The sequence below is a fragment of the Dendropsophus ebraccatus genome, chromosome 4, assembly GCF_027789765.1.
Source record: "Dendropsophus ebraccatus isolate aDenEbr1 chromosome 4, aDenEbr1.pat, whole genome shotgun sequence".
NCBI lineage: Eukaryota > Metazoa > Chordata > Amphibia > Anura > Hylidae > Dendropsophus > Dendropsophus ebraccatus.
The window spans coordinates 17,420,246-17,444,764 of NC_091457.1; the positions used below are offsets into that span (position 1 = coordinate 17,420,246).

The 24,519-nt window shown below is 45.3% G+C and overlaps 1 protein-coding gene across 11 annotated transcripts in view; it reads left to right on the forward strand.

The window, feature by feature from the left end:
* SHANK2 (SH3 and multiple ankyrin repeat domains 2) overlaps positions 1 to 24,519 on the forward strand; it is a 412,049-nt gene that overhangs the window by 284,995 nt on the left and 102,535 nt on the right. For all 11 annotated transcript variants that reach the window (XM_069965179.1, XM_069965178.1, XM_069965182.1 and 8 more), the window contains 2 exons: positions 1,798 to 1,880; positions 5,223 to 5,347. In XM_069965179.1, coding sequence (XP_069821280.1) covers positions 1,798 to 1,880; positions 5,223 to 5,347 — 208 coding nt within the window. The remainder of the gene's footprint in view (positions 1 to 1,797; positions 1,881 to 5,222; positions 5,348 to 24,519) is intronic.

Sequence of the window (24,519 nt, forward strand, 5' to 3'; positions counted from 1 at the left end):
TTATCGTGCAAATTCGCACAATCGTTCCGTGTAAACGCAGCATTAATTGTGTGTATATGTTGTACTGTGTATATACTGTATATATAGATATATTGGTACATGGTAATATTGGTTGTGTGTATATGTTGAAGTGTATACTGTATATAGATATATTGGTCTATGATGCTATTAGTTGTGTGTATATGTTGCAGTGTATATATAGATATATTTGTATATGGTGATATTGGTTGTGTATATGTTGCAGTGGATAGATAGATAGATAGATAGAGAGAGAGAGAGATAGATTCGTATATGATGCTATTAGTTGTGTGTATGTTGCAGTATATGGTCACATATCACAATACACCACTAAACTCTATGCAAATATTTTTTTTATTGGAAGTCTTATTTCAGCTTTTGCAACTTGTTAGGATAAACTCTTTGGTTATTGATCTTCTCCTGTGTAAGGTTAATCCCATAGTCCAGCAGGTAGAGGCGGCAATGGTGGTGGTGAGGATCTCATCTGTATTCATGTGAGCGTGCAGCATGCGGGACCTCTGTCCTGCAGCAATCGCTTCATCATCTCACGCTTCCCTCTTTGCCCCTGTGACGTCACTCATCCCTGAGTCACTACTAACCGGGGCGCCCATGGCCGTTCCCCGACCCCTCGCCATCAACACTCCTGTCTCCAAGTCTTATTTAACGTCCCAGATGTCACACATCACCTCCTTTAAATGAGAAGGGTCATATGAGGTAAAGGGAGGCAATCTGCATCAGCACCAGCCCGGCACCCAACCTGGGGCAGACGCCTTGCCGCAAGGATCTTCCTTCATTGATTTGATCCTCGGCTGATCTACAGTCTCTGCAATTTGTAGTGCTGGGGATAATCTCTACTCCTCGCCAGACTGGAGGGCTCTCAGATCACTGTCTATCACCACTTACAGTGTACAGCATGGCAACGTGATGCTTTATTCTCTCTAAGGGGTTAATTCTGGTGCAACAGGCGGCTGTCACAGCGTAGGTAGCCTCCGGGTAGTGATCCATCGGGGCTGGGATTATTTTTGTTATTACCCTGCCCCCCCTTTCTCCTCTGCATCCTCCGTACCCTGCTTATACTATCGAGATGATGCAGTTTTCCTGACACCGTGGAAATTTGCAGCGGATGACGCGGAGCTCCACGTTGCTAGCATTCCTGGCAGTCACATGATCATGTGGGATCCTTGCAGCATGCAACATTTAATAAGACTAGGAATGGAGTTTTGATGCTGGGACTTCATATGTGCCTTTAGCTGGCTTGGACAGGAAGCAGAACCAAAAAAAATCCCCAATCTATGTTTTATGATGCCACCTGATGTATCTCCTGTTGGTTCTTAGACGAAGACCCCGGTGGATCCATAGCTGCAGAGTTTATTAAGGGATCGTGTTCTTGTCGGTAGTTCCTGTCTGGCACACAGCTGACATGATCACACGCTCCCCCAGCCATTTGTACATAGGAAGAAGCAGCATGCCGGTTTCCTACCTCTCTCTGCTGCATCCTCTCCTCCCCTCACATCTCTTGCATTCTGCCATGTAGTAGTGGTCTTTGCCGGGTTCTTTTTTTTTTTTTTTTTTCTTTTCTTTTTCCTTTATTTATATTTTTTAAATGTATTTTTTGTACACTCTTTCCTTGGTCCGGATGCCACGCTTGGCACCTGCAATGCCATCTGATTAATTGGGTTTGACAATGATGATGATGAACATGCATTCTCGACGAGCGACTGCAGCCGTGATGATGAGGGGCTGTAATAATGGTCGATATGCTCGAAATTCTCCCCACAGTGACTGCATTATTGAAGAGAAGACCGTGGTTCTACAGAAAAAGGACAATGAAGGCTTCGGGTTCGTACTCAGAGGGGCAAAAGGTAAGAGCCGTCCGTGCACAATGCCAGGTAATGCATGTGTCTTTTTATTTTTTTCCCTGTGTGTGTGTTGTTTTTGTTCATGCCTGAAATTTATCGGGAATAATTCTCAGTTGCTAGACAACACAGTTCTCCCCCTGCTTTTCCCACTCCGCACAATTGCACCTCACATCCAGCTTCTTTTATAGTCGTCCCTTTTTACCGTCATACAAGACGAGATAAACATGCAAAAGTTTTACAAGCATCAATTAAATCTGCTCCTGCCGAGGAAGGGGGGGGGGGGGCAGGCGATTCCGGCTCTGCCATAAAGGGTTAACGCAGGCAGCAGACGCTTCTTGTTTGACATGCAAATAATGCGTGCCCTGGTATTCCCACACAATAGCCCCGTATAGAGCATCTTACTTCCCTCATGGACTCTTAATAAGTTGCATGAGTTTCTTGGCAAGCTGTCCTCAAATTTTATCATCCCTATATGTTTCCTGATGCTTCCATCACATAGGAGCCCGGTACATCACCTTTATAGCCGCTATTCACACTGTGTAAATTAGCATATTGCGTCTATTTAAAGGCTGGCTTCCCATTCTAGTATCCCCGTACTGCTGCTGACTGCCGTCATACTCTGGATCCACCCCTTGTCTGACAAGACTTTGGGAGTCGAGAATATAGAGGCTCTAGGCCCCACACATGACATTATGTAAATGCAGCGTTAAAGCTGCTGGGGGCGGAGAAGGGGGTTATATTGTAAATGTAAATTTAGCACAACTCCACAAAGTTGGGAAGGTCATGGGGCTCCTGCGCAGGGGGTTGAGATCTTTGGATTTGATGATAATTTGGTTGACAAGTGTAAAAGTCCCTGCTGTGATTTGGGGGTCAGCGGCACTTTAGTTATGCAAAGTAATTGTAACTACCAGGAATGGGGGCATAGAGAAGGGCAGGTGCCCAGGGGATGGGAACAGGTGCCTTAATGCCTTCATGGTGGAGGAGGGATGGCCTGTGCGTTAGGTGCATTTAATACCATGGCCCACCTGGACCCCAATATGTGTGTGGAGTATTACTAACGTAGACACCACATGAGGGGAGAATCCACAAAATACCTATATATCCCTTATATATCACCAGGTATTGTCCCTCCACCAGCTGCAGTGATTTGCATTCATTATTGCTTCTCTAGCTATAGATTCCTGTACAAATAGATAGATATTGGATGGATATATAGAACGAAATAGATAGATACATACATACATAGGAGATAGATAGATAGATAGATAGATAGATAGATAGATAGATAGATAGATAGGAGATAGATAGGATGGATAGTAGATAGATAGATAGATAGATAGATAGATAGATAGATAGATAATAGAAAATAATGGATGATAGATAGATAGATAGATAGATAGATAGATAGATAGATAGATAGATAGATAGATAGATAGATAGATAATAGAAAATAATGGATGATAGATAGATAGATAGATAGATAGATAGATAGATAGATAGATAGATAGATAGATAGATAATAGAAAATAATGGATGATAGATAGATAGATAGATAGATAGATAGATATTAGATAGATAGATAGATAGATAGATAGATAGATAGATATTAGATAGATAGATAGATGATAGATAGATAGGAGATAGATAGGAGATAGATAGATAGGAGATAGATAGATAGATAGATAGATATATGATAGATAGATAGATAGATAGATAGATAGATAGATAGATAGGAGATAGATAGATAGATAGATATATGATAGATAGATAGATAGGAGATAGATAGGAGATAGATAGATAGATAGATAGATAGATAGATAGATAGATAGATAGATAGATAGATAGATGATAGATAGATATATGATAGATAGATAGATTGATAGATAGATAGATAGATAATAGAAAATAATGGATGATAGAGAGATAGATAGGAGATACTTAGATAGATACATACATACATACATACATACATAGGAGATAGACAGACAGATAGATAGATAATAGAAAATAATGGATAGTAGATAGAGGATAGATAGATAATAGAAAATAATGGATAGATTGATATATGAGAGAAATAGATATAGGTTTAGGAGCTGACAGGCTGTGACTCTTATGTGGGGAGTACCACAAGCCAATCTGGCCGGCTCTTGGATTTGGTCCTTGGCCAATACCTTCATACATAATCATTGGATCCCTCACACCAGAGTCACCCCTGGCCTCCTATACTGCCTCCAGCCATCAGGGCATGCTGGGAGTGGTAGTCTTTCAACAAATAGAAAATTGTAGGTTGGTCTATGTAAAAGTGTGCTTGGTTGAGGCCTTGGGATTAAGAGGTGGTTGAGCCCACCCATATTAGTGGTTCTAGTCAAATGTCTTATTTCTGTGGGTTTGTGTCGGACGAGGTATTTTGGATGTTGAAGATCAATGCCTGATCCTTAGTTCTCTTGAGAGATAAGTCACCACCCAGCCTGTTTTTTATACTGGCCTAATGGCCTTGTACAGGGGGCTATTTTTTGCCAGTATAAAAGGGCAGGAACCCTTACTGATGATAATCATCCCATATAAAGGAGTTGGTGATCAGGCGATCAACAAAAATTATTTTCTGTAGGTATTAAAATCATGGGTACTCACCCGCACATCATCAAATGTAACCAGGAATGTGCCTGTGACTCTCATGAAGGGGTAACTATTATGAAGTTAGTTAGACCATATGAGCGATCCAGCGATTGACTCTTGTAACAGCTGTGCAAACCAGCGCTAATCTCACTGATCGGTCACAAGGGGCCCAAACACTTCCTCAGTGACAAAGCAACTGTTTGGGGGCTCGCTGAATAGCTGATCACTGGTATCATGTGATACCAAAATCATGGTTAGCCGGCAGCACATCCTCCCATGTAAACAATGAAGCAGTTATCGTATGACCCTGCAATAATAGTCATTGAGCTGTGAAAGTTCATATCCATCTGTCCAAAAGGAACCGTACTCACCTCCTAACACATGCACAGTGAGCTGAAGTGTGCATGTATATAGGGAGGAGCTATAGAAGGTCTATGGCCACTTTGAGGGGTTATCCTCTCCATTAGTTCCCTAGCTTTTCAGCTGTTTTCCCTGTATCCATCCAGCGTGATCATAGCCTGGGCGGATTATCATCTCCATAGATTTTTAGATGTTGTTTCAACAATGTGAAAGTTTTATTTTCTAACCATATGGGTGGTTCGCATATCTAATAGAAATGAATTTTGGGGGTGTTTGGGTACGACACACGTTCCTCAGTTGTTTATGTATTGTTTAAAGCTCCAGGCTGATATATAATATATTGTTGTGTCTTTTCTCTCCGTCCTTCAGCGGATACTCCTATTGAGGAATTTAACCCTACACCCGCCTTCCCCGCTCTGCAGTACCTGGAATCTGTGGATGAGGATGGAGTGGCTTGGCAAGCCGGCCTGAGGACTGGAGACTTCCTGATAGAGGTAGGACATGATTCCTGTAATGTATTCCACACTGGTTCCATCTTATATCACGCCAAGCTGCCTCATATCACGCTCTGTGGATGTTGTATAAGGAGAGATGTCTCCACAGTCTGAATACTCCTTTAGGATCTTCTGTTTTCATGGCTTCAAGAGAGACTTTGCATATAAAGTTTATACTTGCTTGTTTATTGGTCGATAGAGGTATTGATCACCTATGTGTCGTCCATAATACCTGTAAGACGTTGGCTTATTTGAAGAAGTCTTAACATTGGCCTTTGTGTTGTTGTTGGATTGGAATAAATTGGATTTATAGTGGATGGATAGTCTTGATTTGATGGAGTTACATGTGATGTATTGAATCTGTTTGTGTCTTTCTCCTATCTCTTCCTTACACTATGGTACTGCTCTATAGGAGGCAAGGAGCTGCTAAATCAATAGCTGCATCTCTGCTGTTGCCAATTCTTAAATGCTCTGTGCTGCTAGGAACGCCAGCTCCTTCCACTCCTCTCCTGCATCCAGGATATACAACATGGTTCACACTACCTTAAGCAAATATCTGGACAGAACATTGCTTCTTTCATAGAAGCCTGGTACCCTTCTCTGTATTCCAGGCATAGGGAACCTTCAGTCCTCTAGCTGTTGCAAAACTGCAATTTCCATCATGCCTGGACAGCCAAAGCCTCGCTTTGGCTGTCCAGGCATGATGGGTATTGTAGTTTTGTAACAGCTGGAGTTCCGACGGTTTCCCATCCCTGATTTCTTCCTTCTGTAATTATCACCAAAATGCACCAACACTAACCTAAACAATACGCTTGTCTCCTGTAATCCTCTGTGCTGCACCCTTTATTCTTCCCACATCACTTATCACACACAGCTCTATTAGAGAACAGGTCACTTCCCTCCTGCAAGATCAGCACACTGCTCCCCTGCTGCTATCCCCATCCCTATGACCTGACTGCTGATTATTCCGTTCTCACCTACATCAAAGACCATAGAACTGTAAATGACGAGAAAGAAATGTACACAGCACAGCTGAAAGATTTACACAACCCTCAACCAGCCAGTGCCTTATCCAATACAATCAATGCTGTACAAGTTTCTGCTACCCCGGGGTTTTGGAGACCTGAACTCCGATTGTCAGTAATCCTCTCCATGTCTTCAAAGCAACTTAACTCGACATCCGTGCATTTATTAAATAATTCATGACAAGGTTCCTCCGTGATGTGCACAACGGCTGTTTCCATTAATGAGATGAATTGCTTGTGGACTGTAAGACCTGGGCTACACGGACACCTTTCATAGAACCACTGATTGATTTCAACAGCTGCAGTCCACAAGACTGACAGGGTGACAGCTGCAGTCCACAAGACTGACGGGGTGACAGCTGCAGTCCACAAGACTGACGGGGTGACAGCTGCAGTCCACAAGACTGACGGGGTGACAGCTGCAGTCCACAAGACTGACGGGGTGACAGCTGCAGTCCACAAGACTGACGGGGTGACAGCTGCAGTCCACAAGACTGACGGGGTGACAGCTGCAGTCCACAAGACTAATGGGGGTGACAGCTGCAGTACACAAGACTGATGGGGTGACAGCTGCAGTCCACAAGACTGACGGGGTGACAGCTGCAGTCCACAAGACTGATGGGGTGACAGCTGCAGTCCACAAGACTGATGAGGACAAGTGCAGTCCACAAGACTGACAGGGTGACAGCTGCAGTCCACAAGACTGACAGGGTGACAGCTGCAGTCCACAAGACTGACGGGGTGACAGCTGCAGTCCACAAGACTGATGGGGTGACAGCTGCAGTCCACAAGACTGATGGGGTGACAGCTGCAGTACACAAGACTGATGGGGTGACAGCTGCAGTACACAAGACTGATGGGGTGACAGCTGCAGTACACAACACTGATGGGGTGACAGCTGCAGTACACAAGACTGATGGGGGTGACAGCTGCTGTCCACAAGACTGAAGGGGGTGACAGCTGCTGTCCACAAGACTGACGGGGGTGACAGCTGCAGTCCACAAGACTAATGGGGGGTGACAGCTGCAGTCCACAAGACTGATTGGGTGACAGCTGCAGTCCACAAGACTGATGGGGTGACAGCTGCAGTCCACAAGACTGATGGGGTGACAGCTGCAGTCCACAAGACTGACGGGGTGACAGCTGCAGTCCACAAGACTGATGGGGGTGACAGCTGCAGTCCACAAGACTGATGGGGGTGACAGCTGCAGTACACAAGACTGACGGGGTGACAGCTGCAGTCCACAAGACTGACGGGGTGACAGCTGCAGTCCACAAGACTGATGGGGTGACAGCTGCAGTCCACAAGACTGATGAGGGTGACAGCTGCAGTCCACAAGACTGACGGGGTGACAGCTGCAGTCCACAAGACTGACGGGGTGACAGCTGCAGTCCACAAGACTGACGGGGTGACAGCTGCAGTGCACAAGACTGACGGGGTGACAGCTGCAGTCCACAAGACTAATGGGGGTGACAGCTGCAGTACACAAGACTGATGGGGTGACAGCTGCAGTCCACAAGACTGATGGGGGTGACAGCTGCTGTCCACAAGACTGAAGGGGGTGACAGCTGCTGTCCACAAGACTGACGGGGGTGACAGCTGCAGTCCACAAGACTAATGGGGGGTGACAGCTGCAGTCCACAAGACTGATGGGGTGACAGCTGCAGTCCACAAGACTGATGGGGTGACAGCTGCAGTCCACAAGACTGATGGGGTGACAGCTGCAGTCCACAAGACTGACGGGGGTGACAGCTGCAGTCCACAAGACTGACGGGGTGACAGCTGCAGTCCACAAGACTGACGGGGTGACAGCTGCAGTCCACAAGACTGATGGGGGTGACAGCTGCAGTCCACAAGACTAATGGGGGGTGACAGCTGCAGTCCACAAGACTGATGGGGGTGACAGCTGCAGTGCACAAGACTGACGGGGTGACAGCTGCAGTGCACAAGACTGACGGGGTGACAGCTGCAGTGCACAAGACTGACGGGGTGACAGCTGCAGTACACAAGACTGACGGGGTGACAGCTGCAGTACACAAGACTGACGGGGTGACAGCTGCAGTCCACAAGACTGACGGGGTGACAGCTGCAGTCCACAAGACTGATGGGGGTGACAGCTGCAGTCCACAAGACTGATGGGGGTGACAGCTGCAGTCCACAAGACTGATGGGGGTGACAGCTGCAGTCCACAAGACTGACGGGGTGACAGCTGCAGTCCACAAGACTGATGGGGGTGACAGCTGCAGTACACAAGACTGACAGGGTGACAGCTGCAGTCCACAAGACTGACAGGGTGACAGCTGCAGTGCACAAGACTGACGGGGTGACAGCTGCAGTCCACAAGACTGACGGGGTGACAGCTGCAGTCCACAAGACTGACGGGGTGACAGCTGCAGTCCACAAGACAAGACTGATGATAGAGATAACAGATGATAGAAATTAGTATTTTATGCTGCAGAGCAATCTCTATCTGTAGGCCGGGCCTGAGCAGACTCTAGTCCGGATTTGAGCAGATTTTGGTCCAGACCTAAGCAGACTCTCTTCAGGGCCTTTGACTTTGGTCCGGGCCTGAGCAGATTTTTACCCGGGCCTTAGCAGGTTCAGATAAAAGCTGAGCCTATGAGGGTTGTATTAGTGTTAGATAGTTGGATAACTTCCTGCTTTGTTGAAAAATTGTATTTAAAGGAGTCCTCCAGGCAAAAGAGATACACGTTGTGCTTAGAGCAAGACCTGAGGGGGCAGAGTATGACAGGAGACTTCATAGGACAACAGAGATTGTCGTGCATCACCCCATCGGTTCCTTTAGTAACCAGATTAAAACTCTCAGAACCATTAATAACTCACATAATGAAAGGTTAGGACTAGAGATGAGCGAACCTGGAGCATGCCTGAGTCCATCCGAACCCGATCGTTCGGCATTTGATTAGCGGTGGCTGCTGAAGTTGGATAAAGCCCTAAGGCTATGTGGAAATCATGGATATAGTCATTGGCTGTATCCATGTTTGCCAGACAACCTTAGAGCTTTATCCAAGTTCAGCAGCCCCAGCTAATCAAATGCCGAACAATCGGGTTCGGATGGACTCCATGCTCCAGGTTCACTCCTCTCTAGTTAGGACCTGTTTATTGATGTCTGATAACCGGTATCCATACTTAAATGTGGATACTGCATCCAGTCTGCATTGTGTGAACAAGGACTATAGTATAGAACCCCTATACTCTCTTAACCTGTCTATAACCTGTTGCAACTCCCAGCAAAGAGCACCAGATGTAGCAGAGCTCTGCGGTATCAGATGAATAGCCTTGCAGTATAATAGGGAATGCATGACTGATATGTGATGGGCCCTGTGCCTATGCGGCAGGTGCTTTTAGTTTATTTTATTCCTTTATACTTTGTATCCTTGCTCCATTTTGGGGGAGCTTGTGCTTATCCTGAGAAGCCAATCTGAACAGAGCTGCAGTGTGATCTGCAGATGAGACATGACCTCTATGTCAGACGACCCATGGGATCTTAATTGTTGTGCTATGGCTGATGCCTCCATCACTGTGGTCACAGCTCAAGTAACTACAAATCTATTGAAACACAATATAAAGAACAGCGCCTCAAAGCCTGATGTAACATGTTGGACATTTGCATGTAGTTTGCTGCTTACTTTGGAAAATATTGCCACGTCCGTCCTCAGGTTGTGTGTGGTACTACAGCTCTGTTCCATTCATTTTAACAGTTTGTTCAACAACTCAAAAACAGCACAAAAAGTTGTAAATAGTAAGTGATGGTCAGAGCTGCAGGTTAAAAGCTGTTTTCTTTGGTCCTCTTAGCCCACACTTCCAATGAATCTTGATGTCTGTAGATGCATCGCTGATTGGCTTCAATGTATTTCTCGTTGTATCTGTTTTCTATTTGAAAAAATTTTATTAAAAATATTTTGAACCTTAAGGGTACGTTCACACTTACGGATCCGCAGCGTATTTAATTTAAATAACTGAACACAGCATCAAATCTGCTGCGGATCTTGTAGGTGTTTGCGAAGCTATAAAATCATGTTTTACTTCTAAGCTGAAGTGTCATGGAGGCTGGGCTGAGCTGCAGTATGCACTCCACATCCCTCCTCCACTCCTCCCTGATCTGAGGAGTGCGTACTGCAGCTCAGCCCGGCTTCCCTTACGCTTCAGCTTAGAAGTAAAAGATGATTTTATAGCTTTCCAAATAGTCATCATCTAAGAGACCGGTATCATCTGTTTTATCTGCCCAGCTCTGAGCTTGATACAGACCTGACAGCTTCCCTTTATCATGCACATAGCGTCACAGCCCGACCTAGATGGGATTATGCAGCAGTGCTGCGCACACACAGGGTTACAGCGTTGTCACCGCGCGGCACATTCATTCCACCATCCAATTAGTCAGTGATTTAATGGCTAATAGGAAAATGGGCAGAACACATTGGGCCATGTGGCTCCGCATTATCCACTTCTCTCATACAATTAACCAGTTCAAACCTTCCAATATGGCCGCCCTCCTGGTGGAGACGTGCACTGCTTAGGTTTCCATGGAGACAGGAGCAGTCATCATGGACCCTGGATTTAGCTCAGATAAGGAAATAGTTGATATGCAGCGCAGCGAATAAAAAGGGAGGTTAAGAGACGGCAGGCGTTCTGTAATCCCCCCGTACACGTGTCTGATGGCATTGCGGCTATTTAGGGGTTAATCTGCAGTGTAGTACATGGAGCAGATGCTATACGGGCTGTTATATTCCCAGTTACATCATACAGCTTGATGGGCTAGTCCTTAGGCATCTGCTCCCGTATACTGTATGACTAGGACCCCACAAGGGCTGCTGTATACTGTATGACTAGGACCCCACAAGGGCTGCTGTATACTGTATGACTAGGACCTTACATGGACTGCTGCTGTATACTGTATGACTAGGACCCCACATGGGCTGCTGTATACTGTATGACTAGGACCCCACAAGGGCTGCTGTATACTGTATGACTAGGACCCCACAAGGGCTGCTGTATACTGTATGACTAGGACCCCACAAGGGCTGCTGTATACTGTATGACTAGGACCCCACATGGACTGCTGCTGTATACTGTATGACTAGGACCCCACATGGGCTGCTGTATACTGTATGACTAGGACCCCACATGGACTGCTGCTGTATACTGTATGACTAGGACCCCACATGGGCTGCTGTATACTGTATGACTAGGACCCCACAAGGGCTTCTGTATACTGTATGACTAGGACCCCACAAGGGCTGCTGTATACTGTATCTCTTGGACCCCACAAGGGCTTCTTTGCTGTATACTGTATGACTAGGACCCCACAAGGGCTGCTGTATACTGTATGACTAGGACCCCACATGGACTGCTGCTGTATACTGTATGACTAGGACCCCACATGGACTGCTGTATACTGTATGACTAGGACCCCACATGGACTGCTGCTGTATACTGTATGACTAGGACCCCACAAGGGCTGCTGTATACTGTATGACTAGGACCCCACAAGGGCTTCTGTATACTGTATGACTAGGACCCCACAAGGGTTGCCGTATACTGTATGACTAGGACCCCACAAGGGCTGCTGTATACTGTATGACTAGGACCCCTCAAGGGCTTCTGCTGTATACTGGATGACTAGGACCCCACAAGGGCTTCTGTATACTGTATGACTAGGACCCCACAAGGGCTGCTGCTGTATACTGTATGACTAGGACCCCACAAGGGCTGCTGTATACTGTATGACTAGGACCCCACAAGGGCTGCTGTATACTGTATGACTAGGACCCCACAAGGGCTTCTGTATACTGTATGACTAGGACCCCACAAGGGCTGCTGCTGTATACTGTATGACTAGGACCCCACAAGGGCTGCTGTATACTGTATGACTAGGACCCCACAAGGGCTGCTGTATACTGTATGACTAGGACCCCACAAGGGCTTCTGTATACTGTATGACTAGGACCCCACAAGGGCTGCTGTATACTGTATCTCTTGGACCCCACAAGGGCTTCTTTGCTGTATACTGGATGACTAGGACCCCACAAGGGCTTCTGTATACTGTATGACTAGGACCCCACAAGGGCTGCTGCTGTATACTGTATGACTAGGACCCCACAAGGGCTGCTGTATACTGTATGACTAGGACCCCACAAGGGCTGCTGTATACTGTATGACTAGGACCCCACATGGACTGCTGTATACTGTATGACTAGGACCCCACATGGACTGCTGCTGTATACTGTATGACTAGGACCCCACAAGGGCTGCTGTATACTGTATGACTAGGACCCCACAAGGGTTGCCGTATACTGTATGACTAGGACCCCACAAGGGCTGCTGTATACTGTATGACTAGGACCCCTCAAGGGCTTCTGCTGTATACTGGATGACTAGGACCCCACAAGGGCTTCTGTATACTGTATGACTAGGACCCCACAAGGGCTGCTGCTGTATACTGTATGACTAGGACCCCACAAGGGCTGCTGTATACTGTATGACTATGACCCCACAAGGGCTGCTGTATACTGTATCTCTTGGACCCCACAAGGGCTTCTTTGCTGTATACTGTATGACTAGGACCCCACAAGGGCTGCCGTATACTGTATGACTAGGACCCCACAAGGGCTGCTGTATACTGTATGACTAGGACCACACAAGGACTTCTTTGCTGTATACTGTATGACAAGGACCCCACAAGGACTTCTTTGCTGTATACTGTGTGACTAGGACCCCACAAGTGCTGCTGTATACTGTATGACTAGGACCCCACAAGGGCTGCCGTATACTGTATGACTAGGACCCCACAAGGGCTGCCGTATACTGTATGACTAGGACCCCACAAGGGCTGCCGTATACTGTATGACTAGGTCCCCACAAGTGCGGCCGTATACTGTATGACTAGGACCCCACAAGGGCTGCCGTATACTGTATGACTTGGACCCCACAAGGGCTTCTTTGCTGTATACTGTATGACTAGGACCCCACAAGGGCTGCTGTATACTGTATGACTAGGACCCCACAAGGGCTGCTGTATACTGTATGACTATAACCCCACAAGGGCTTCTGCTGCTGTATACTGTATGACTAGGACCCCACAAGGGCTTCTTTGCTGTATACTGTATGACTAGGACCCCATAAGGGCTGCCGTATACTGTATGACTAGGACCCCACAAGGACTTCTTTGCTGTATACTGTATGACTAGGACCCCACAAGGGCTGCTGTATACTGTATGACTAGGACCCCACAAGGGCTTCTTTGCTGTATACTGTATGACTAGGACCCCACAAGGGCTGCTGTATACTGTATGACTATGACCCCACAAGGGCTGCTGTATACTGTATGACTATGACCCCACAAGGACTTCTTTGCTGTATACTGTATGACTAGGACCCCACAAGGGCTGCTGTATACTGTATGACTAGGACCCCACAAGAGCTGCTGTATACTGTATGACTAGGACCCCACAAGAGCTGCTGTATACTGTATGACTAGGACCCCACAAGGGCTGCTGTATACTGTATGACTAGGACCCCACAAGGGCTGCTGTATACTGTATGACTAGGACCCCACAAGAGCTGCTGTATACTGTATGACTAGGACCCCACAAGGGCTGCTGTATACTGTATGACTAGGACCCCACAAGGGCTGCCGTATACTGTATGACTAGGACCCCACAAGGGCTACCGTATACTGTATGACTAGGACCCCACAAGGGCTGCCGTATACTGTATGACTAGGACCCCACAAGGGCTGCCGTATACTGTATGACTTGGACCCCACAAGGGCTTCTTTGCTGTATACTGTATGACTAGGACCCCACAAGGGCTGCTGTATACTGTATGACTAGGACCCCACAAGGGCTGCTGTATACTGTATGACTAGAACCCCACCAGGTCTGCTGTATACTGTATGACTAGGACCCCACAAGGGCTGCTGTATACTGTATGACTATGACCCCACAAGGGCTGCTGTATACTGTATGACTATAACCCCACAAGGGCTTCTGCTGCTGTATACTGTATGACTAGGACCCCACAAGGGCTTCTTTGCTGTATACTGTATGACTAGGACCCCATAAGGGCTGCCGTATACTGTATGACTAGGACCCCACAAGGACTTCTTTGCTGTATACTGTATGACTAGGACCCCACAAGGGCTGCTGTATACTGTATGACTAGGACCCCACAAGGGCTTCTTTGCTGTATACTGTATGACTAGGACCCCACAAGGGCTGCTGTATACTGTATGACTAGGACCCCACAAGGGCTGCTGTATACTGTATGACTATGACCCCACAAGGACTTCTTTGCTGTATACTGTATGACTAGGACCCCACAAGGGCTGCTGTATACTGTATGACTAGGACCCCACAAGAGCTGCTGTATACTGTATGACTAGGACCCCACAAGAGCTGCTGTATACTGTATGACTAGGACCCCACAAGGGCTGCTGTATACTGTATGACTAGGACCCCACAAGGGCTGCTGTATACTGTATGACTAGGACCCCACAAGGGCTGCTGTATACTGTATGACTAGGACCCCACAAGGGCTGCTGTATACTGTATGACTAGGACCCCACAAGGGCTGCTGTATACTGTATGACTAGGACCCCACAAGGGCTGCTGTATACTGTATGACTAGGACCCCACAAGGACTTCTTTGCTGTATACTGTGTGATTTTAACAGCAGTAAAGTAGTGCAGACATTTTGCAGAGCATTCTTTTTTTAATAAAAAGGTTAAATAGACCTTCCTTGCAAAACTGATGCCATGTTCCGGATCCTTGGGGGCGGGGCCTATGGCAAGTATTCTCTTTAGACTCCTCCTTGTTGTGAAGAATTGCTGTGGCTGAGTCTGTGCAGTACATAGTCAGCCATTCATTCAATGTGCGGTCTCTGCAGAGCCTGTGACCATCCAGGCACTGCCCTGGCTTTTCCCGGCCACTATATATAGGGCTATTGATTCCTTTTGGTCTAGTAAAGCTTCATAATCTAGCAGAGTATGAGAATAAAGGTTTATTCTTCAGAGCGGATGCGTTCTGCTATATACTTTGAGGCCTCCGTGTCATCGTCCTGTGCTCCTGTGTTTAGGACATGTACAGTAAGATTCAATTACCACCCGGCAGCACATCCTCTCATCTATTTTATAAGATTAATCGAAAATAAATTTATCTTGGCGTCGTATTTCTCGGTCACAGTGTGCGAGCAGACCTGTAAGACGTCGTTGAATTTGTGGTTAGAATAAGACAGGAATAATTATGTTTCTAATGGATGTGAGAGGCGACACGCTGTGTATGTGAGCGGCCAGAAAGTTGTATAGTACAGAGCACATAGGGACCCGCACTGTACACCTGCGTCACATACAACATTGTCAGACTATACGTAATGATGGAGGGTTACCGCCAGAGCATGATGCTTAGTGTTGCCTCCACAAGGTCTGCTCCTTCATAGCGCCTACATTATATAGAAGCATACCTTTCCTGTTTATTCTTTAGACTGACTTCCCATCTGGGTGACCACATACTTGTATACAAAGAAGTGGTTGGAGGACGCTCTATCCGCTGCAAGTACCTGTCACAACTTTGACTGGTTTGTGTAAAACTGCTGAATGTTCGTCGGCTGATCGCTGCCATTTTACTGAGGCCATTAAGATACTGACTACTACTACTACTACTACTCTCTTCAACAGACGTGTCAAACTCAAGCCCTCCAGCTGTTACACAACTACAATTCCCATCACCCTTTGGCTGTCCAGGCATGATGGGAATTGTAGTTCTGAAATAGCTGGAGGTTGTGAGTGTGACACCTGTGCTTTACAATAAGTACTCAGACCTCCTAAAACTGTACATACCAGACAGTGCAGACACCCTAATAGAAGACCTCATAAATGGATCCTAGTCCAGGCAGCATAAAAATACAGATTCTACACCGTTTGTATACCCTTTCTAGACTCCCCAGATCAAACATAACTCCTTTAGGATGATTTCACACATTGCAGTTTTTTTTATTATTATTTATACTGACACAGCAGTTTTTTTTTGTCATGGCCAGAAGTGGATTTAAATTGAATGGTAAAAATAAAGGGAGGACATGGAGTACACAAGTACATGTTGGATCCACTTATTGTTTGGCACCAAAACTGCAGGGGGCATTTGAAGAAAAACAACTGCCATGTGTGAAACCAGCTTGTAAAACTTCACACAAAATATTCAGATACTCCCCTGTTTCCATTCCTGTGCTTCTCTTCACTGCCTTTACCGATGCAAACAATGGTGTGAAGCAGGTCAGTGCTAGGACAATGAAAGTGGTGGTGGTCAGGAACAGGGAGAGGTGGGGATGTGCGCGACATCGGTAGGTTCCTATCTGTTCCCCTGGACATTCTGGGAAAGTTGGCAACTATTGTTTTAGCCAGTGCAGGGCATAGGTTGAGGGGAGGGTGTCTAAGGATGTTAAAGGGGTATTCCACTCATACATAACTTCTGATATGTTGCTGCCCATGATGAGACTAACAATTCCTTCCATACTTGTTACTATCTATTCTGTCTTCTTGCTCCAGTTCTGATCAGCTGATTTCTTCTAAAGACACAAAGATGTGTGTGTGAGCTTTTCTCTGTGCTTCCCCCTCCTCCCCCTCCCTTCTGAGACAACTGATGTAAACAAGTCCCTGGCAGGCTTCATCTGCAACACTGTAGCTTCTTTGTAATGCTAGGAGGGTTAATCACAGTAAGTTCATTAGTGACTTGATCTCAGATTAACCCTCCTGGCATTACAAAGAAGTTACAATGTTGCAGATAAAGCCAGCCAGGCACTTTTTTCACATCAGCTGTCTCAGAAGGTGGGGGGAGAGAAAAGCTCAAACAGATTTTTGTGTCTTTAGGAGAAAGCAGCAGCTCAGAACTGAGGGAAGGAAACTGAAAAAATAATAACAAGTATGGAAGAAATTGTTAGTCTCACCATGGGCAGCAACATATGAAAAGTTATGTTTGAGTGGAATACCCCTTTAATCCCTCTGTGCTGCTCCTCCTCCTGTATAACATAGTATATTACATGCAGCAGTGATGAAGTTGTTGTTACATAGAATAGAATGCATTTAGTTCATGGTATAAATCGATATCTCCTACACGTCATAACACAATACTATTATATAGATCCCCCGTGTAAGACCCTGGAGCATACGCAGTGCAGCTCGGCCTGCTTCAAGATCAATACTCAATGTGTTGCCAATTGCGGAGCCGGTTACATTGTCCCCGGGGCCACTCAGGTGTTAGATAAGTGAAACATAGTAACACTGCAGGCGGTGCGAACCGCGTCTGTGCCAATCCCTGTAACCTGGAAGTAGCCGAGCACAAGGCCTGGTGCTGATAGCTGATTCCTCACCTCCGCTCTTCCTCTTCATCAGGGTGGTCTGATGTAGCATTTGCCATAGACAGTTGTAGCACTTGCCATAGACAGTGTTCATGATGCCAGTTATCTGTCCTGGCAGACCTGGCACTAAGGAGGAGGCATCGCTGCCGGCTGGGTTATTGAGAAGTGTCCTAGGTTCAAGGGGGTCAGGGGCTCCACCTCTCCCCCATATACATAGTATAACACTGAATAATGTGCTTTCCTCTACACCTGTGACCCTCCAGCTGCTGCATCATCCTGTAGTCATCCGGCCATGATGAGAATCGTAGTTTGAGGAGCCACAGGATGGGAAAGACTAAGGGCCCTATTCCACTGGACGATTATCGTTTAGATTATCGTTAAGTCGTTCGAACCTAAGCGATAATTGTTCGGTTGAATAGCAGTTAACGATTAACGACCGAACGAGAAATCGTTGATTGTTTAATAAGACCTGGACCTATTTTTATCGTTGCTTGTTCGCAAATCGTTCGCATTGAATAAGATGTCGTTCGGTTGTTCTCAGTAGTGAGGAACGCAATATCGACGAAAAGACGACCGCAAGACTGATCATAAGTAACGATTATCGTTCCATGTAAATGGGTGAACGATTTCAGGTCTTTCGAAATAGCGGTCGTTTAGATCGTTTATCGTCAACAATTATGCAAACGATAATCGTCCGGTGGAATAGGGCCCTAATGTAAGCACAGCAAACGATCAAGTGACGAGCGATAAATCGTTCATTTTGATCTTTCAACAAGTTTTACATTGTCGTTTGTCGATCACTGAAAATTCGCAGATCGCTTCGTCTAAACGGTCTTTCACCGATTCACCCTATGTGTCAGATAGGCTTAAAAAGGATGTACCACCAGGTACATCCTCTTTAACCTAAACCCACTGATCGAACGGCGCCGGCACGGGGAAGCCGGTGCCGCGGTCCGTTTTTCGGACCGAGGCCCGTTCCCCGTACACGGCGCCGTTCTATGCACCGGAACCGTCCGGTGCTCAAGCACTGGAGGCCGGCCGAGCTGCCCCCAGTGGGAGGGAATTCCCTCCCCTCTATGACGCGGTTCTATTCATTCTAGCGATCGCAATAACGATTTTTCCAAACGATATATTATTCCGTCTAAACGCTGATCGTTATAAAAAACACATTGTTACTTCGAAATCGTTAATCGTTCGATTGGGCGAATTATTGCTCCGTGTAAACGCACCATAACAACGTCTGATGGGAATTGATAAGCAGATTGCAACACCTAAAGACCTGGCAATTGGGTGACAGTGCTCTGAAGCTGCTGTGGGCATGATGGGAGTTGTAGTTTTGCTGCGGCTGAAGGGTAACAGTTTGGGCATTGCAGTCAGGGCATGATGGGAATTGTAGTTTGTAACAGCTGAAGGGCTGCAAATTAGGAAACAGTACTCTGAAGGTGTCAGGGCAGGATAGGGGTTGTAGTTTTGGAACACTACTCTACAATGGCTGGTGTAGTTGTGCAGCAGCTGCGGCGCTACAGATGGGGGAACAATGAAGAAACCCTTTAGATTACACAGATATACTGATCCGTGATCAGAAGTTGGGCCCTGCAGTAGCATCCCTCCCAGCCATCCATTTGTGTTGGGGGATATTTGTTCAAAAGGGGTGTGGCTTATGCAAATTAGCCTCAAGGCACAACTTCTTGGAAGTTCTGTGGGTGTTCTTTGAGGACAGGTTTTAAGTATTTAGCAAATTAGGATTTATGTGTTTAGAGGTACAGTATGGACTGTGGGTAAGGCAGTGTATTATCTGGAGCGTTCCTTGACTAAATTGCTGCAGAATCTAACATTCTGGCAGCATACACTCCCTTACTCTAAGCTCTCGGGCAGCATCACGTACCTGAGGAAGTTAACATTCAGAATATCCAGGCTGGTGCCCCGGGGCTTGTCACCACTTCCTATTGAATCGATTCATTGCCTCCTCATGAATAATCCCTTCCCGGTGAATTGATAGGTCGACTTCTCATGAATATGTATTCAGCCCACAAAATGGCTGCCTCCGTCATGTGTAGGCGATCGGTGCGTCTTAACACTTAATTGGTTTACTTAATCTTACATTTATTACATACTACGTAAAGCTTAGAGATATAGATGGATTGCGTCTGTATAGGCCTATATCTATTCTGTGTAAGGGCCCTATTCCACCGGACGATTATGCGACGATTTCGCTGTTGCGAAAGACCTAAAAACTTTCACTCATTTCCATAGAACGATAGTCGTTACTTATGATCGTATTTGCGATAGTTTTTTCTTCGCTATTGTGTTCGAACGACGTCTTATTAAATGCGAACGAGCAACGATAAAAATAGGTCCAGGTCTTATAATGCGATCAACGATTTCTCGTTCGGTCGTTAATCGTTAACTGCATTTCAACCAAACGATTATCGTTTAGATTCGAACGATTTAACGATAATTTGAACGATAATTGTCCGGTAGAATAGGGCCCTAAGTGTCATGAACTCAGCTCTGCTGCATCAAACATCGGAGCTCCACTACATCTGAATCTGTGATTATTTCCCTAATGATCAATCTATCTCATATCTGTCTGTCATCTATCTATCTATCTATCTATCTATAATCTATCTATCTATCTCCTATCTATCTATCTATATATTATCTATCTATCTATAAGTCTATCTATTTATCTATCTATCTATCTATCTATCATCTATTTAGCTAGCTATCTGTCTGTCTATCTGTCCATCCACCTGTATGTGTATATGTATGTATTATGGAGAAGCCATCATATCATGCAGCATATAGATTTTCCACATGCTTGCACACAGCAGACATTCTCTCTGTTATGTGACTAGAATATTCTAGGCCTCACGTCTTCCTTCTAATGGGATTCCTGTGTCTTTCGGCATGGGAACCATTATCAGGATACATCTATGGTTTCTCTAATATGTCTCCATTCATCTTAGTGCTCTGATAATGTATCAGCGTCAGCCTTGCTTCCTTATGTCATTACTCCTGATGACCCTCCTAGGGCCGATTCACACCTGCCTTGTCTGACATTGGAGAAGAGCAACAAAAAAAAACTTGCACTTCCTAATCCACTGAACCCAATGAATTCCATTCACTTTAATGGGGTCCATCCCGCAGGAGGTCTCCAGCGTAGGTGTGAACACAGCCTTAGAAGCCTGATATAACAGGGGGAGGGAGCTTCATGGTGCACAAGGTCTTGGCGGTGGCTCCTCTACTTTGGGTTTTCTTCCTTTTTGTTAGGCAAGGTCTACACTACTAGTGAACAACCTGCTGGAGAGGATGATGGCAGGGGGGCACTGAGAGACACAGAGCACTGGAGGGACACTGAGCATCCCCCTGCCATCATCCTCTCCAGCAGCCACAGCCCGCACAGCCCTGGGAGTCGGGTCGTGACATCACCATGCTATCCAGGAAGTGACATCACCATGTTATCCAGGAGGTGACATCACCATGTTATCCAGGAGGTGACATCACCATGTTATCCGTGAAGTGACATCACCATGTTATCCAGGAAGTGACATCACCATGTTATCCGGGAAGTGACATCACCATGTTATCCAGGAAGTGACATCACCATGTTATCCAGGAAGTGACATCACCATGTTATCCGGGAAGTGAAGCCTTGCTGCAGTAGTAAGTGCAGGGGAAAAAAGCACTTTATGTGCATTTCCCCTAATAAGTGTATATTGGTAATTTGTATAACTTTTAGGGGGCAATACAATACTTTAATGAAAATTTTTGCCGGACTTCTCCTTTAATAAAGGGGGAGAAGGAAGGGTCTGCTGCCAGGAAGGAAAGGAGACTGATTCTGTACAGAATCCACCCCCAGCAGCACGTCGTATATGGAACACTAAGGATGCTATTTACTCTCTTCTTTTTTTTGTGAATTCTGATTGAAAAATAAAGATCCTTTCTCGTGAATCCTGTATTATATCAGCTTTTATGCCTCTGCCCATGTAGATAAGCTGCACTATGACCATTAGTGCTCTGAGCCCCTTGTACATCCCATGTAACGTGCGTCTTGTTATGGGTGATGGATGGTGTCGCTCATGTCCGCTGATGTCCCCCATTCAGGCGCTGATTTCACGTGTGAATAATATTTACCTCACCTCTCCAGCTTGTCCTTTTAATACCTTTTCAATCACAGATGTCATTGATTTAAGTCACGTGGCGTCCCAGGAGATGCGGAGATGTGTGTGTAGTGCTGGAGATTAGTTGTTGGCACAATGCAGGGGAAGGTAATGGCAGCTCATTGTACCCGCAGATAAATCACCAGGTGATTAGATACCGCGATACAACCCTTTTAATTACAGCTCTTCAACATGAAGCCATCACTTTCCTCTTATCCCAGGTTTACAGATTGATGACGAGATTAAATGGGACCCAGGGATATGTATGGGGATAGTGACAGCTCAATATTACACTGGAAAGTTCTATCTATCTATCGTTATATGTATATGTATGATAAATAGATAGATATATGAAGATAGGAAATAGATAGACAGACAGAGGATAGATAGATAGATAGATAGATAGATAGATAGATAGATAGGAGATAGATAGATAGATAGATAGATAGATAGGAGATAGATAGATAGTAGATAGATAGATAGATAGATATGTATGTTATTTCAGCAGCACTGCCAGTAGTGTGAACGGGTGCCTGTTGTAGTCCCAACCACGGACTTCCTAATATATCTGAAGTAGATTCAATGGCACTCCCAAATAGATGCAAAAATCAGTGTTTATTCCAGTGTCCAAAAATAAGTTGTCACAGCACAGCAATAGGCAATTATGGCCTATTGCTGTGCTGTGACAACTTATTTTTGGACACTGGAATAAACACTGATTTTTGCATCTATTTGGGAGTGCCATTGAATCTACTTCAGATAGATAGATAGATAGATAGATAGATAGATAGATAGGAGAAAGATACCATAGATAGATAGATAGATAGATAGAGATAGAAACCATAGATAGATAGATAGATAGATAGATAGATAGATAGATAGATAGATACCATAGATAGATAGATAGATAGATAGATAGATACCATAGATAGATAGATAGATAGATAGATAGATAGATAGATAGATAGATAGATAGATAGATAGGAGAAAGATACCATAGATAGATAGATAGATAGAGATAGAAACCATAGATAGATAGATAGATAGATACCATAGATAGATAGATACCATAGATAGATAGATAGATACCATAGATAGATAGATAGATACCATAGATAGATAGATAGATACCATAGATAGATAGATACCATAGATAGATAGATAGATACCATAGATAGATAGATAGATACCATAGATAGATAGATAGATAGATAGAGATAGAAACCATAGATAGATAGATAGATACCATAGATAGATACCATAGATAGATAGATAGATACCATAGATAGATAGATAGATACCATAGATAGATAGATAGAAACCATAGATAGATAGATAGATAGAGATAGAAACCATAGATAGATAGATAGATAGATAGATAGATAGATAGATAGATAGATACCATAGGTATAGACACCATAGATATCGATAGATATCATAGATAGATACCATAGATGGATGGATAGATAGAAATCTAGCTGTCATCTCTTGTATATACTCCCATCTCCCTGGATCCATCCATGGTATACATATTTATAGGGTATGAATCACACCTCTATGCAGGATGAATCCCATACAGGATATAATGGGTCAGTCCGGGTGATTCATGTTGCAGTACAGCAGTATTTTACATATTTCTTCCCCAGCACACTCCCTCATGTATTATGTATAGGTGTTAATAGGTTTGTAAGCTGTTTTGTTTGCTTTTAGCTGTATTTGGCTTCATCTTGTAGTGTACAGTAGAGAGCATTGGCCGCATCATGTTTCATGTCATGCCTCAGTGTACTATCATACGGTATAACAGCCGCCTCTTACATGTGGCTCACCAGCTGTGAAAGAACTACAATTCACTGCATACCAGCTGTCAGGACATGCTGGGAGTTGTAGTTTCTCAGCATGTCACAGGTTAGAAACCATGGCTCTACAAGTTCTAGTATATAGGGGATCTAGTATGTTCTTTGCTATCCGTGACCATCTCTGTACAGCGCCATGGACTATGTTGGCATTATCCAATCAGTGGTAAGGGAATGATGGGTGCTAGTGTTCAGGAGAACATGCGCTCCCCTTATACTGTATTACATACAATCTGTAAATTGGGTCATGTTGATTATAGCCGGGGAGCTTTTTAGCTGCAAGAGAGAACTGTCGCTAAGAGCTGAGTGCTGAACGGCTGCAAGCTCCAAGGAATGAGATCTCCAGGCCAGTGCTTGACGTGTTCACTGCCAGGGTCACAGCCCGCATCTCCTTACAGGCCCATCCATGGCAGCTTCATAGTCCTCCATCTGATCTCTATGGCCGTCATTGTTGGAAAGTTAACTCCTTCATCTTGGGTGCTGTATAAGCAGTGATATAAAGCGTTTATCCAGGAATAAAAAAAAGCACAGCTACTTTCTTGAAAAAACAGCGCCACCCATGTAATCAGGTTGTTTGCAGTATTACTATTCAGCTCCATTCACCTCAGTGGAGCAGAGCTGCAAAACCTACACCCAAACTGAGGACAGGAGTGACGCTGTTTCTGGAAGAAAGCCGCCATGTTTTTCTAAGCCTGGATAACCCCTTTGAGGGTGCGTGCACACTACGGAATTGCCGCGTATAACCCGCGGTGTATTCCGT